Genomic DNA, 13,261 nt, shown 5'->3' with positions numbered 1-13,261 from the left:
AAAATATTTAAAAAACTTTAATTATGTGACAAATGATAAAATCTAATTTTAAAAGGAGACATCAAATTAGGGATGGCAAAAATCCCCACGGAGACGGGTACCCTCGGGGATTTTCCCCATTCGGGGAGGGTATGGGGATAATTTCATTCCCAATTTCTTATTCGAGGAGGGGATGGGGAAATTTTTTTACCCAATTTCTTATTCGGGGAGGGGACGGGGATGAAGTGGAATCCCCATCCCCTACCCATTTCCCCATTTTAATTTTTAATTTTATTTTAATTTTTTAAAATTACTAGTAAATAAATAATAAAATTTAAATTATAAAATTATAAATATTGGTAAAAATAAAAATATCAAAATATTTATATTATTAAACTTTTAGGCCTAATTAACTAATTAAAGTCCTAAATTTTTATTTAGGACATTAAAAAGATCGAGTAGATTCTATTAGCCAAACATTTTTTTTTAAATTTTAATATTCTTTAAATATTTTAAACTTAAATCTATTTTTTATTTATTTTTAGATGTTATAATTGCCCACAGCGAATCACAATTTTAATATCTAATCTAATCTAATATTTGCTTTTGATTTGCTCCGATTTAACTATTGTGTTGTAAAGGGAATAGTCCACATTTATAAAGTGCTCACGCCACCATTGAAAAAGTTAATTTTGAATCTAAATTCGATTTTATTTGTAACAATTTTGTATTAAACTATTAATTTGTTCATGATAGTTTGTAAAAGAAGTTTGTATTCCTTTCATGTTGCGTTACTTACTAATTTAATGTATTTGACTTTTGTAATAGATATTAATGTAAGATATATTTCGAACTTTACTTTTATTTGAATTTTTTATTTTAATATGATTAACTCAAAATTGAAAAAAAAAATGTATTAGTTATTCGGGGATCGGGGACCCTCGGGGATCCCCTGTTATTATTCGGGGAGGGGATGAGGATTCTCTCAAGTAATTCTGACGGGGACGGGGAGGGAACAGGAACATACACAAAATATCGGGGGTGGGTACGGGGAGATCGTTCCCCTCCCCTCCCCTCCCCATTGCCATCCCTACATCAAATAGTATACACTTTTATTCTCGAAGATGGGGATTCTTTAGCTATGTTTCATTCAACCAAATGTTACTCCCCGAGTACACCTCCACCACAAGATATGCCTATCAAATAACATTTTTATTTAGTGTGCTCAATTTTTTTTTTAATCACGTTTCATTTTCATTAGTTAATTTTTAATTTTGATGATATCATTCCACTTTAATTTTCTCGTCATTTTTTAATTAATTTATTATTATTTATTATTGTTATGATTCATCACTTACCGTCACATTCTTATTTTCTCCTTTTTTTTTTGTCTCATTCTCGTCGTTTCTAATTACTTTTTTTTTTCATCCACATTCTTTCATCTCGTTTCTAATTTCTTATAACATATCCTAACTTCTTGTATTATTCTCTTAAATTTTCATCTTTTTCACATTATTTATCGATAATTCTCATTACTCTTATTTTTATCTTTTTCTTCACATTCTCACCACTTCTGGCCGCGTCCTAATTAACTCCCGTTGTTTTTCTTTGACTTTCTTTTCATTTTCATTTTGTTGGTTTTAATTTCTCATAACATTTTTTTTATAGTCATCTAGTCTTTCTCGTTACCTAAGAATATCAACAAAAGACTATTTAAATAAGATTTCACATCTCATTTGAAGAGTTATATCAATAAAAATAGTACCAAAATACTACTTAAATGAAGTTCTTCAAATAAAATATCATTCTCTCTCTTCAATATTGAAAAAAAGAGAATCACTATCTTATTTGAAGAATTTTACGCAGAGAGTTTTTTACAACCTTTAATTTAGTATTAAATTATTTTTATCTCATTATTCTTGAAGGAAGAAAAATATTATACTTGCTATTATTTTGGTGAAGGAAAATTTTAATTAAAATAATATATATTTTGAATTTAAAGAGTATTTTGACTTTTTTTTCACTTTTTTATTTGTCACATAGATAAGCAAATAAGTATTTGAAGAGTAAAATTAAAAGAATCTTTTTTATGATGCTTTAAATGCATTGGTTTAGTTGAGTCTTCATAAAATAAGAAAATACAATTAGTCAATCTATTAGATTCTTCTTTATTGAACTACATTAAATATAATATGTTGAGAAATTTTATAATATATCAAATGTATTATATCAACCATATAATAAGTAAATAATGTTATTACATGTGTGTATAAGTATATTTATTTTGAAATATCACCATTCAAGTGGTAATTATTTTAAATTTAAGGGAAAAAGGACATTCAACCCCCCAACGTTTAATTGTACATATCATTCATTTATTAGTTTGCTTATATTACTTCTTATGTATATTAAAATTTGTCTTATACTTGCTGCCTCAATTGGTGGCAAAAATAGTTAGGTGTTCAACATCGAAAACGACACCGTCCACTCAAACTCAGACTTTCAACGTTCAAAAAAAAAGAGTCACAACCTAACAGTTAGTCAGAATTAATTAATTTCCGAGAAACAAAAAGTAGGGAAAGAAAAAAGAAGAAGAAGAAGAAGAAGTAGAAGAAGCTTCTAAATTGAGTCCATTTTGGCGGAGACAGATCATTACAGCAATGTCAAAAAACCACCAAAACACAAACCCATTGAAAAAAGTACCATTGAAAAGTAGGAAGTAAAGTTAAGAATAAAAAAAAGAAGTGAAGTTAAGAATAAAAAAAGGAAGTAAAGTTAAGAATAAAGAAAAAGGGGCAGTTGATGAAAATACAAACTATTAAAATAATTAAATGATATTTTTTAGTTGAACAACAGAAAACAGAAAACCAGCTGCTGACCCTTTGGTGCCTTTTTAACTCGCCCTTGATTCCGTATCAGCTGCTTTGTCTTCTTCATCACGTCGATCATGTCTAACAAAAGCTCTATCGTCAAAAGGGACGAAGCAGCAGGCCGCGTTGCTTCTATTTACACTGAACTACAAATCAGCAGAATGAATGTCTCCCTGCCTCTCCCTTCCGTCCTCAAAAACACCTTCAACGTCGTCGACGACGCTGCTAGCTCCGCCGCCGGTGACCCTGGTATTGTCCCACGTTTCATATTTACATGTGTGCATACTTTTTCCAAATACGAACAGACAACTCTTGACCTGAAGAGTTTCATAGTGTTTTATATATATATATATATATATTTTTAATTGGGTGTGAATGATGGCAGAGGAGATAAAGAAGTTGTTTCCGAAATTTTACGGACAGCCATCGGCAAGACTGGTGGAGTGTGATCCCATGGCTTGTACATTAATGGAGAACAAAAGTTTGAAGATCGGAGTTGTTCTGTCGGGAGGCCAGGCTCCCGGGGGACACAATGTCATCTCTGGGATTTTCGGTAGAGGCTTTTGCTTTTGGCCTTTTCTGAGTTTGTATGTCTATAAATCAAAGGGCAGGTTTGGGAATCGGAATTTTGAGAATGTTTTGTTTTGTTTTCGGGGTTTAAGATTATTTGCAGGAACGCACAAAAGGAAGCAAGCTTTATGGGTTCAGGGGCGGTCCAGCCGGAATCATGAACTGTAAATTTGTTGAGCTTTCTTCTGAGTTTATCTATCCTTATAGAAACCAGGTCAGGGATTTTGATCACTGCTTATTTTAGCCTTTTAAAGTTTCGTCATATCCTAATAATTAAGGATCTTGTAAACACTCCATTGACAGGGAGGCTTTGATATGCTTTGTAGTGGCAGAGACAAGATTGAAACTCCGGAGCAGGTCGGTGTACTCTTCGCTTATTTAGAACTTTCTTTGCTTCTATTTTTGGTCTATTATCATATTGATATGAAAAATGTTAATTTTAACTGAGGATCCATTGAGCCTAAAAGTATAGCAGAGCATTAATGGATTGCAAATATCAAATTTTGTTTAGTTTAAGCAAGCTGAAGAAACAGTAAAGAAGCTTGACTTGGATGGGCTAGTCGTAATTGGTGGGGATGACTCCAACACAAATGCTTGTCTGCTTGCTGAAAACTTCAGGTACCTACTTTATGCATAAGTTGAAGGCATTATCTTCATGTTCTGTAATCTCGTGAATTTCTGTTATTGCGGTTTGATTCATTGCTAGAAACTTTGATCAGGAGTAAGGACATGAAAACACGAGTTATTGGATGCCCAAAAACCATTGATGGTGATCTCAAATGCAAAGATGTTCCAATAAGTTTTGGATTTGACACTGCATGCAAGGTAATGGTTTGATTTTTGTATGTTCTGAAACAAAGTGAGCTTAAAGCAGAACTCATCTCAATCTATCCTGATTTAATTACATTTAACTGCTATTGTACTGGTTAATATTCATTCATGATCTACACTGGCTTTGAACATGCAGACATTTTCAGAAGTAATTGGAAATGTTATGACAGATGCTCGATCAAGTGGAAAATACTACCACTGTATGCTCTCTGGCTATGACATTTTTGAAACTTGGTCATGCTTGCTTGTTATATTTTGATCTTAATTATACCTGTTTCTGCAGTTATAAGGCTTATGGGCCGTGCAGCCTCTCATATAACATTGGAGTGCGCTTTGCAAACCCATCCTAATATTGCAATTATCGGAGAAGAGGTGCTTCTCATATCCTTTATCAATTTCAATTTGTTTAAACTCTTATATTCGATATATTCCTTGGTAGTTTTTATCAGAATGACCATGCAAACCATATAACTCAGAGCTAACAAGTTACTAGTATGATAATTGTGTTGGTGGTTTCCTGCAAATCCTACAACTTCTGTAAGGACTAACAATATTTTGCATTTTGTCAAAGATTGCTGCCAAGAAGTTGACATTGAAGAATGTTACAGATTATATAACAGATATGATCTGCAAAAGGTCAGAAGCTGGTTATAATTTTGGCGTTGTACTTATACCGGAAGGCCTGATCGACTTCATTCCTGAGGTACTTATAGGACAGCAGTAGATACAACAACTTAATGTTGTCATCACCCAATGCAATTCAAAGTTCAAACTGTCACATTGCTTGTAATGCCTTGCAAACTTTCAGGTACAACAACTTATTGCAGAGCTCAATGAAATCTTAGCTCACGGTGGTGTTGATAGAGACGGGGTGTGGAAAAAGAAACTCAAAAGTCAATCTCAAGAGCTCTTTGAGTTATTCCCCGAAGAAATTCAGAAGCAACTATTGCTTGAAAGAGATCCACATGGGAATGTTCAGGTATTTTCTTTGTTCATGACATCTTTATGCCATACATCTTTATCATCATTTATCGGATTTTAATCTTCTTCTTTTTTTCAATAATGTTTGTATCATATGATTAGGTTGCAAAGATTGAAACAGAAAGGATGCTCATCCAAATGGTGGAAGCGGAATTGAATAAAAGGAAGAAGAAGGGTACATATAAAGGACAATTCACCGGGCAGCCCCACTTCTTTGGGTAACCAAATATTCGTTCATCTATTTAATCTTGAATCACCTCTTTCGTGATGTTTTACATGCATGGTATATAAAATTCGCATTATGCATGATCTTCACCACGCAGTTATGAGGGCAGATGCGGTTTTCCAACAAACTTCGATGCAAATTACTGCTATGCATTAGGTTTTGCTTCTGGAGCTCTCCTCCATGCTGGAAAGACTGGATTGATTGCATCGGTTCGTGTTACTTCTTATTGAAGTTTCCTCTTTCGTAGTGATTTTTTTTTTATTTTTTAATGTGATGCTGGTTTATATTTTCAAAACCATCGGCATCCAATCACAGGTGGGAAATCTGGGAGAACCGGTGGAGGAATGGACAGTGGGAGGAACAGCATTGACATCCTTAATGCATGTGGAGCGTAGACATGGTAATTATTCCTAGCAATACATGACTAAGGACAGTAACTGACTAACTGTGACCTGCATGAATCACTATGGACTTTTGTACTTCTATCATCAACTCTGTTTTTTTTTCTTATAACCTTTCTCAGGGAAGTTCAAGCCTGTGATTAAGAAGGCTATGGTGGAACTTGAAGGTAACATCTTGAAAGTTTACTCTCTTCATTTGTTTTGATTTCTTGATGCAGAGAATTTACTGATGTTGGAAATCGCATATGTGAATTGTCAGGTAAACCATTTAAGACATTTGCATCTTTGCGTGAGGACTGGACAATCAAGAATCTATATGCAAGTCCAGGTACATATATTTCTTTGAAGCGTGTACAATTTGGCGGTACTGCAAGAGCGCCTGAAATTTTTTTTTTTTTTTTTTGAAAAAACAATTCACTAGTATTCCTGATAATATGTTTCCTTTGTTTTAATCAGGACCAATTCAATTTAGTGGCCCGACTGCAAATGATATCAATCACACTCTAATGCTGGAACTTGGACAGGGACAACCCGCGCAAGCAAAGTTGAACAAATGAATTTTGTTTATTTCCATTTCATTAATTCTCAATTGAGCTCTAGATTATTTGCCTGTGTACATGCAGCATGGAGTTAATAATTATTCACTAGCAAACCCCACAGTTTTGCTTCAGCTAGAAGAAAATCGGCAAAGAAAATAAGCATTCATGTTATTGCAAATTCAGTTTATATTTTTACCTTAAGACATTTATCGCCACCTCTTCATATCTTTGTAACTTTATTTATAGCTTGTGTGATGATAATTAAAGTTGGAGATTAATGTTTGCTTTTCTTCATCCTCTCCTCTCTCTCTCTCTCTCTCTATATATATATATATAGAGTCCTTCTTTCATGTGTGCACCCTTATTTTTTTCTATGTAAATACACTGATAAACCATGTGGTTTAATAAAATTAGTATAGAAAATTGCTGCTGCCTTCTTCTTCTCTTGCTTGGTTTTTCTCTCTATTTGTGTTCTTTGTCTTCTCACTTAACTTCTTTCCCACCTCAGCTTATATGTCATTTGGCTTCTTTACCTTCTATGATCTCTTAGCTTTTTTTCTCTTCTTTGTTTCTATTGTTGCTATTCTCTGTTTTAGCTTTTCTTTGCTTATGATCTCCGGCTTCTTTATAGCTTTTAGGTTGCTTGACTTCTTTGCGGCTTCTAGACTGCTTGACTTCTTTCATGCTCTGCTTCCTTGTTGCTCCTGTGTTGACTTTGCCTTTCTTTTCCTTCTCATACCCCGCAATTCGTTCCTGCAATTTTGACTTTTACAGACAACTTTTAATTAATCTTTTACAGGTGTCAATTCCTTATTTATTCACTAACAAATATACACACACACATCAGGCCGAACACGAAGTTAGTGAATTTGAATAGATATAAAATGGCACGATTAATAATTATGTCACATTTTTCTCTCAACTCAATTTTTTTATCACCTATTTTGGCTAAGATGGAGTTGGTGGAATGGAGTAACCTATAATCAACCGAATAAAAGAAATATTACAACTCAATTAATGTTAAGCTACATTAAATATAACAAATTTATTAATTTCCAGGTGCCAGGACATTATTTAGCTTCAAATAAAAAAAAATTGTATTTACTCTACGGAAAGTTTCAATCAAAGTACTTTATTTAAAGAAAGATACAATAAGACCTGGTAGTACTATTGCTAGTGATAAAAATGAAGAGTCTAACGCATATTGCCAGAAGAGCATTGAAATTACCAGCCCATAACAGTAGCAGTAGCACCGCTGTTGTTAACCTGCGACGTTACTGTGCTAATGCTCCACCTTCATCTCCTGCCCCCAACAGTAAACTCTTTGTTGCAGGTTTCTCTCTATCTAAATGACTCCTATTTTCACCATTTTTATGTACCCATGAATTAACACAATACTAATTGTATTAATCTAACGTTATGGTTTTCAGGTTTGTCATGGACAGTTGATGAGAAGTCCTTGAAAGACGCTTTCTCCTCCTTTGGTGAGGTCACTGAAGGTAAGTAAATTTACAACCTTCCCGTTAGTTCAAGCCTAGCAGTGTTGAATGGTCAGTGTTCGACGAATTGTCTGAATGACCGACCATAGTGATTCATTATTTGTATTCTTTTATGTGACCGCAACGAAGGACTCAAACAATTTGCTTATTATAATTAACAATTCACTGGCTATGAAATTTTTAGTTTCAGCTTTTAGAAGAAAGCAATTCTAATATTGCTGCTAAGCTTTAGTGTTATAGAAGAAAAGGACCTGTCACTAGCTGGACTGACATGCTTTCTAAATAACAGTTGCCTAATTATATGCTTTACTGATTTAAGTCAGTGATACAATCCCAACTGGGGTTGTGGCATTCTGTTTTTGATAGTGTACAGAAATGCAAGTTCCCCTTGTTTTGGTGGGATCATTTTCTTAAGTCTGTGAAGTATATCAGATACTTTTAGAGAAGGAAATGGTAGGTTCTGTGTCTGGTCGAAGAGAAATCTACACGTACTCAAAACTTTGATTTCCCTTGAAAAGGGTTCATTCATTTACAAGTAAATTACCCAAATTGGTAGTTTAAACCCCAAGTTCATTTTGGCATTCAGCTCTTTAGATTGTCCTTTAGATGTCATGTGATCAGGAAGCATGTTGGATTTTCTATCTTGCCTACTTGATGACAATGATAGTGTTACTAATTCCTGCAAATGCTGTGTTTCAGTGAAGATAATATATGATAAAGACTCTGGTAGATCAAGAGGCTTTGGATTTGTTCATTTTTCCAAAGAAGATGATGCTGAAAGTGCAAAACATGCCATGGATGGAAAGGTAAGCAAAGAATTATGCTTCCTGGAACTTGACGGGATCTTCCCCATCACTTTTGTCAAAACTGAAACTGCTGGCTATCATGGTTTTTCTTGTAGGGATTGCTAGGTCGCCCACTGAGAATAAGCTTTGCTCTCGAAAGGGTTCGAGGTGAGCCGGTTGTAGTCCCACGCATTACAAACAATGGAGATTTCTCCAGTCGCAACACTTGAACTTCATGAATCTAAATAAGCAATTTATTTGTTTTTTTATTTGCTGGTAAAAATTGATGGACTAATAGCTTTTTGGTTGCTTTCTATATGAGTGTAGCTGCATTGTACGAATACACAAGTTTTGCGACCAAGTCTTGTACTAGTTACTTGGATATTATGTTCAAAGATTTCTTATCTCCATCCAAATCTTTAATATAGATAATAATTTTTTATCTTCTGAACATATTAAAATTAAGAACAACTTAAAAAATAAAAAAGCTCAGTCTTGAATTTTATTATCTTAATTTCTTCTAAGTTTTTTTTAAAAGAAAAAAATTCTATAGATATCTTTTTGAACGCAGAGATGCAATCCAATCATATTTCGACTATAAATAAAATCGTGCTTAAACAATTTTTCACTCCAATCTCACCATATTCACATTTGGAATATGTTGTATATTTTGTGAAATTTATGCTTATTTTTCTATTTAATTTATGCTCTACTGTGTTCTGGACTTCTGGCTCTTTCCCCTCTCTCGGCCAGACTTGTGTGGGTTTAAAACTTGTATAATACAAGAGGTTCATAAGAATATTTGAAGTATGCCAGAAGTCTAAGTTTGAAAAATATGGAAAAAGAATTGATATACTCTCAACGTTCAAGAAAAAGGATAAAAATTTCCTAATCTTTTGAAAAACACATTTAGACCCATTGTTCTTAATAGATTCTATTTATTTAAGTAAATAAAAATGTTAATATTGCACATTCATGTAGGAATGACGCGTGAGCTTACAAAGAGATGATGTTGTTTGTTAGATCAAAAAATTCATGTAATATATTTAAAATAGCACCACTTTTTAAATTTTTCTCGCAAGTGCATGAATTTATTAAAATACATATTTAAAGAAAATGAGATGGAACCCACAAGGATTGTCTATTTAAATGAGAAAAACTAAATTAAACTTATATCAATTTAATTAAGGTTGTTTAAGAAGAAAAATGATTTTAAACTTAACAAGAAAGTAAATAAAAGTTTAGTGAAAAATTTTAAGAGTGATAAAATACTTAGGCTTTGGAATCCATCACTTTTAACTTCATAAATCCCAATCAAAGTAACAATCTAGAAATCAATCCGTTGTTTACTCAAGATTTTATCATTAAAACATATTTGAAATCTCTAAAGTTAATCCTCATATACTTCAAAAGTATTAAGACTGAGCATTCTATGTATCCATCTTGAAAAACACAAAATCAAGTAGTTAATAATTAAAAATTACTTAGCCAAGTTTAGATTAATTAAAAATTATTCCTAACTACCAAGAATACATGATATTAATGGTGAAAAGAGTTTCATTTTTATAAATCATGTGAAGCCAGGATTGTAGGTATTAAAAGTATAAATGAGGGATTAATAAGAATTGTGAATGGGTTGGCTACTTGATCAATTTGTTCGTACGAAAAAACCAAGGCAGAGTGTGTTCTCAAATTGGCTTCTTCAATTTGGCCTCATGTGTAGAATATGTTGGGCTGTAAAAATTGTTGTTGCTATTGGTGCTCACCGTTTGAAAGAATGTGTGGGCTGGATTTTAAGTTTTCGTGTGATGGCATTATTACCGATATCACGCTGACATGGCAGCATGATGTGGACAAAATGGTGGGACCATCTGATGATATGATGCTGAGGTGGCGAAGATGATACGACGCTAGGGTGGCCAAAATCTTATGACAAGAATGATGATGTCATGACGAGATGTGACAATGTTGACTAGATGAGGTGGGGTCAAGAAGGACATATGGTTGCATATGTGGATTTGCTAACGTGGCTCCTTCAAAAATCAAATTAACCCAAGATGTCTATGTTAAGAGTGGATGCCCATACCATTGCATCACAATTGAACTTTGGTAATAGAATGCAAAAAGTGTTTTACAACCTTGGTTTTGTAGCCTAAATTCCTTTAATTCCCTATTATTTTATCATATTTTTCCATTTACATTTTATTATAAAATAACCACTTATTACAATGAATTATTAAACATAATTAATTGATATAAATTAATCCCATCAAAAATCATGCAACAACATAAAGATTCAATGTCCCCAAATATATCTTAGATATCAAACACAATAATTTCTAAGTTTACACAAAAAATAGAGTACTCAAATATCATATAAATGCATACCTTAAACACCTCCACAATTATTCAATAATTTTGTTAGTGGAATGATAAAAACCAAGATAAATAATTTCGCTCCTCCCTTGAATCCCTCCTAGCCGACCACGCGGGAGAATAAGAGCCAGGTCTTATTTGCTATAAATTTTCTATTTTTTATACCTAGGGTATTGCTAATCGGCTTGGGTGGCATGACTTAAAACAATCTAAATTAGGCACAATAGTAACTCTAGGCTAAGATCAAGTAAGTCCAAACACTAATATAGTATTAATAATAAGACTATTATTAATAGTAGTAGTAGTAATAATAATAAATTTAACAATTAAATAAGAAAATAAATTAATAATTACAACAATAGAATCAAAATAATACTAATAATTATTCACTTGATCTTCGGACATTACAACTATATTATATCAATATCTTAATTAGTTCTAACTCATGCATATAAAAATTGTACATATAAAAAGAAGGATGTATATAAAAATTGAGATGGATAAAATGCTTAATTTACTTACTTTTATATACATTGCCTCTAACTTTCACTTGAGATGGCCTTACTTTCACTTGCCTCTAACTTTACTTACTTGGCCTTCTCTAATCGCATCATCTAATTAATCCCCTGCTATTCGGGAAACCACGAGCAAATCATATATACAGAGTATTATCCATCCTTGTGAAGCTAGCTAGCTCTGATTTTTATAATGCGTTATATAAATATATAGGCCGTCCCGGTTTGGAAAGATTTCTCAGGACATTTTCCAGTATTAATTAAAATAATCGTGCTTTCTGAACTTAGAGAATTAAACTAATTAAGTTAGTTGTGACTCAAATTGTCTAACCAAAAAATTATTAACGCAATATTATTGTCTACAGTGGTTAGCACTTAACATAATGTGATACTCAGGGGTTGTTTGCTTTTTTTTACTTAATTGACTTAATTTTAATTAGTTAAGTCATTAAGTATGTTTTTTTTTAATTTAATGAAATATTTAGTCATTAAGTCTTTAAGTTATTAAACCCATTATGTTTTTCTTTTAATCTAAAAAGTCTGAATGATATTATTAAAAAATATTCTCTAAAATATCGCTATTAATCAACTAATTTTCATTCTTACCTAAATAAAAATTAATAATTACCATTATTACCCATCTCTATAACTTGTGAAAATATAGTGGTAGACTATTATTATTTTATCCTTTTATTTTACCTAAATAAAAAATTAATAATTGGCTATTATTAAAAAAGAAAAATTAAAAATATAGTGGTAGACTATTATTATATTTTACCTAAATAAAAATTAATAATGACCATTATTACCCATCTCTATAACTTGTGATAATATAGTGGTAGACTATTATTATTTTATCCTTTTATTTTCTTCAAATTAGCATTATTTATTTTCATAGTTTTTTATGAACATTTTTCATATAAAAATATCATAAACTACAGTAAAATTGATTAACATATACTAATTTAGAATAAAAAGAGGTGTATTCAATTAACAATGATTTATGTTATGATAATATATTATCTTATTTAAGTTCTTTGATATGTTTATTATTTGTTTAAAATTTAATAATTTGTAAGGCCACAAAAGTAAAAAAAAAACTAATTTTTAGATCTTTAAAGTTAAAAACAAACAACTTAATATTTATTTTTAGCAATTTAGACAAAAAAAATATATCAGTCAAATTCAGACATTTGTATTCAAAATTCAGATTAATTCAGATATATTTAAAATTTCAGATAAAAAAATAAAAATCACCTCAATTAATCTGATTTTATCTTATGCAATATTAATATCTCTTTCATGTTAAAAAATGAAAAAAAAAATTCTTTTACGTTAAAATATCATACTATTTTTTGTTTTTAAGCTAACAAAATAATAATAGCCAAATAAGCTTCATTTTGGAGACGAATAATGAGAGATAAAAAGTCCGATACTTCCAAGTCCCCAACATTATTAGTTAATTGAAAGTATTTAATAGTTTATGCGACTCTAATTATCCGAGAGGGTGCATCATGGGATAAGATTTCCTCCATGGAGGATGAATTTGTGGCCCCCCAAAAGTCATTTTGAATTTGCTTTGGTGGTGACATAATTGACGAGCTCTGCTTATTCGTTCTAAAAATTAGTAATTTCCTTGTTTTATCTTTCTGAAAGTGCATTGATGATTAATTAATTAATTATAAATCA

General features: G+C 31.8%; 2 protein-coding genes across 2 annotated transcripts; both read left to right on the top strand.

The window, feature by feature from the left end:
• Nucleotides 1–2,839: 2,839 nt before the first annotated feature.
• LOC18050940 (pyrophosphate--fructose 6-phosphate 1-phosphotransferase subunit beta) lies at nt 2,840–6,690 on the top strand. The gene is made up of 16 exons (XM_006447570.2): nt 2,840–3,098; nt 3,235–3,402; nt 3,512–3,633; nt 3,723–3,776; nt 3,931–4,037; nt 4,139–4,244; nt 4,387–4,450; nt 4,534–4,622; nt 4,822–4,953; nt 5,059–5,229; nt 5,334–5,449; nt 5,555–5,666; nt 5,773–5,857; nt 5,981–6,025; nt 6,118–6,186; nt 6,315–6,690. Exons 1-16 carry the CDS (start codon nt 2,927–2,929, stop codon nt 6,413–6,415), a joined length of 1,713 nt encoding a protein of 570 aa, XP_006447633.1. The 5' UTR covers nt 2,840–2,926; the 3' UTR covers nt 6,416–6,690.
• Nucleotides 6,691–7,180: 490 nt separating this feature from the next.
• Nucleotides 7,181–9,085, top strand: LOC18050939 (glycine-rich RNA-binding protein 4, mitochondrial). The gene is made up of 4 exons (XM_006447568.2): nt 7,181–7,730; nt 7,828–7,896; nt 8,596–8,702; nt 8,798–9,085. Exons 1-4 carry the CDS (start codon nt 7,583–7,585, stop codon nt 8,909–8,911), a joined length of 438 nt encoding a protein of 145 aa, XP_006447631.1. The 5' UTR covers nt 7,181–7,582; the 3' UTR covers nt 8,912–9,085.
• Nucleotides 9,086–13,261: the final 4,176 nt, after the last annotated feature.

The sequence above is a fragment of the Citrus clementina genome, unplaced genomic scaffold (assembly GCF_000493195.1).
Source record: "Citrus clementina cultivar Clemenules unplaced genomic scaffold, Citrus_clementina_v1.0 scaffold_2, whole genome shotgun sequence".
Taxonomy (NCBI): domain Eukaryota; kingdom Viridiplantae; phylum Streptophyta; class Magnoliopsida; order Sapindales; family Rutaceae; genus Citrus; species Citrus x clementina.
This window is presented reverse-complemented; position numbering and strand designations above follow the sequence as displayed.

Excerpts from the sequence above, each read along its gene's own strand:
- LOC18050940 (XM_006447570.2), top strand. The coding sequence starts at position 2,927 with ATGTCTAACAAAAGCTCTATCGTCAAAAGGGACGAAGCAGCAGGCCGC. Across the intron at positions 4,038-4,138 it reads CTGCTTGCTGAAAACTTCAG|GAGTAAGGACATGAAAACAC; the intron begins GTACCTACTTTA and ends AACTTTGATCAG. Across the intron at positions 4,245-4,386 it reads GATTTGACACTGCATGCAAG|ACATTTTCAGAAGTAATTGG; the intron begins GTAATGGTTTGA and ends TTGAACATGCAG.
- LOC18050939 (XM_006447568.2), top strand. The coding sequence starts at position 7,583 with ATGAAGAGTCTAACGCATATTGCCAGAAGAGCATTGAAATTACCAGCC. Across the intron at positions 7,731-7,827 it reads CAGTAAACTCTTTGTTGCAG|GTTTGTCATGGACAGTTGAT; the intron begins GTTTCTCTCTAT and ends TATGGTTTTCAG. Across the intron at positions 7,897-8,595 it reads CTTTGGTGAGGTCACTGAAG|TGAAGATAATATATGATAAA; the intron begins GTAAGTAAATTT and ends GCTGTGTTTCAG.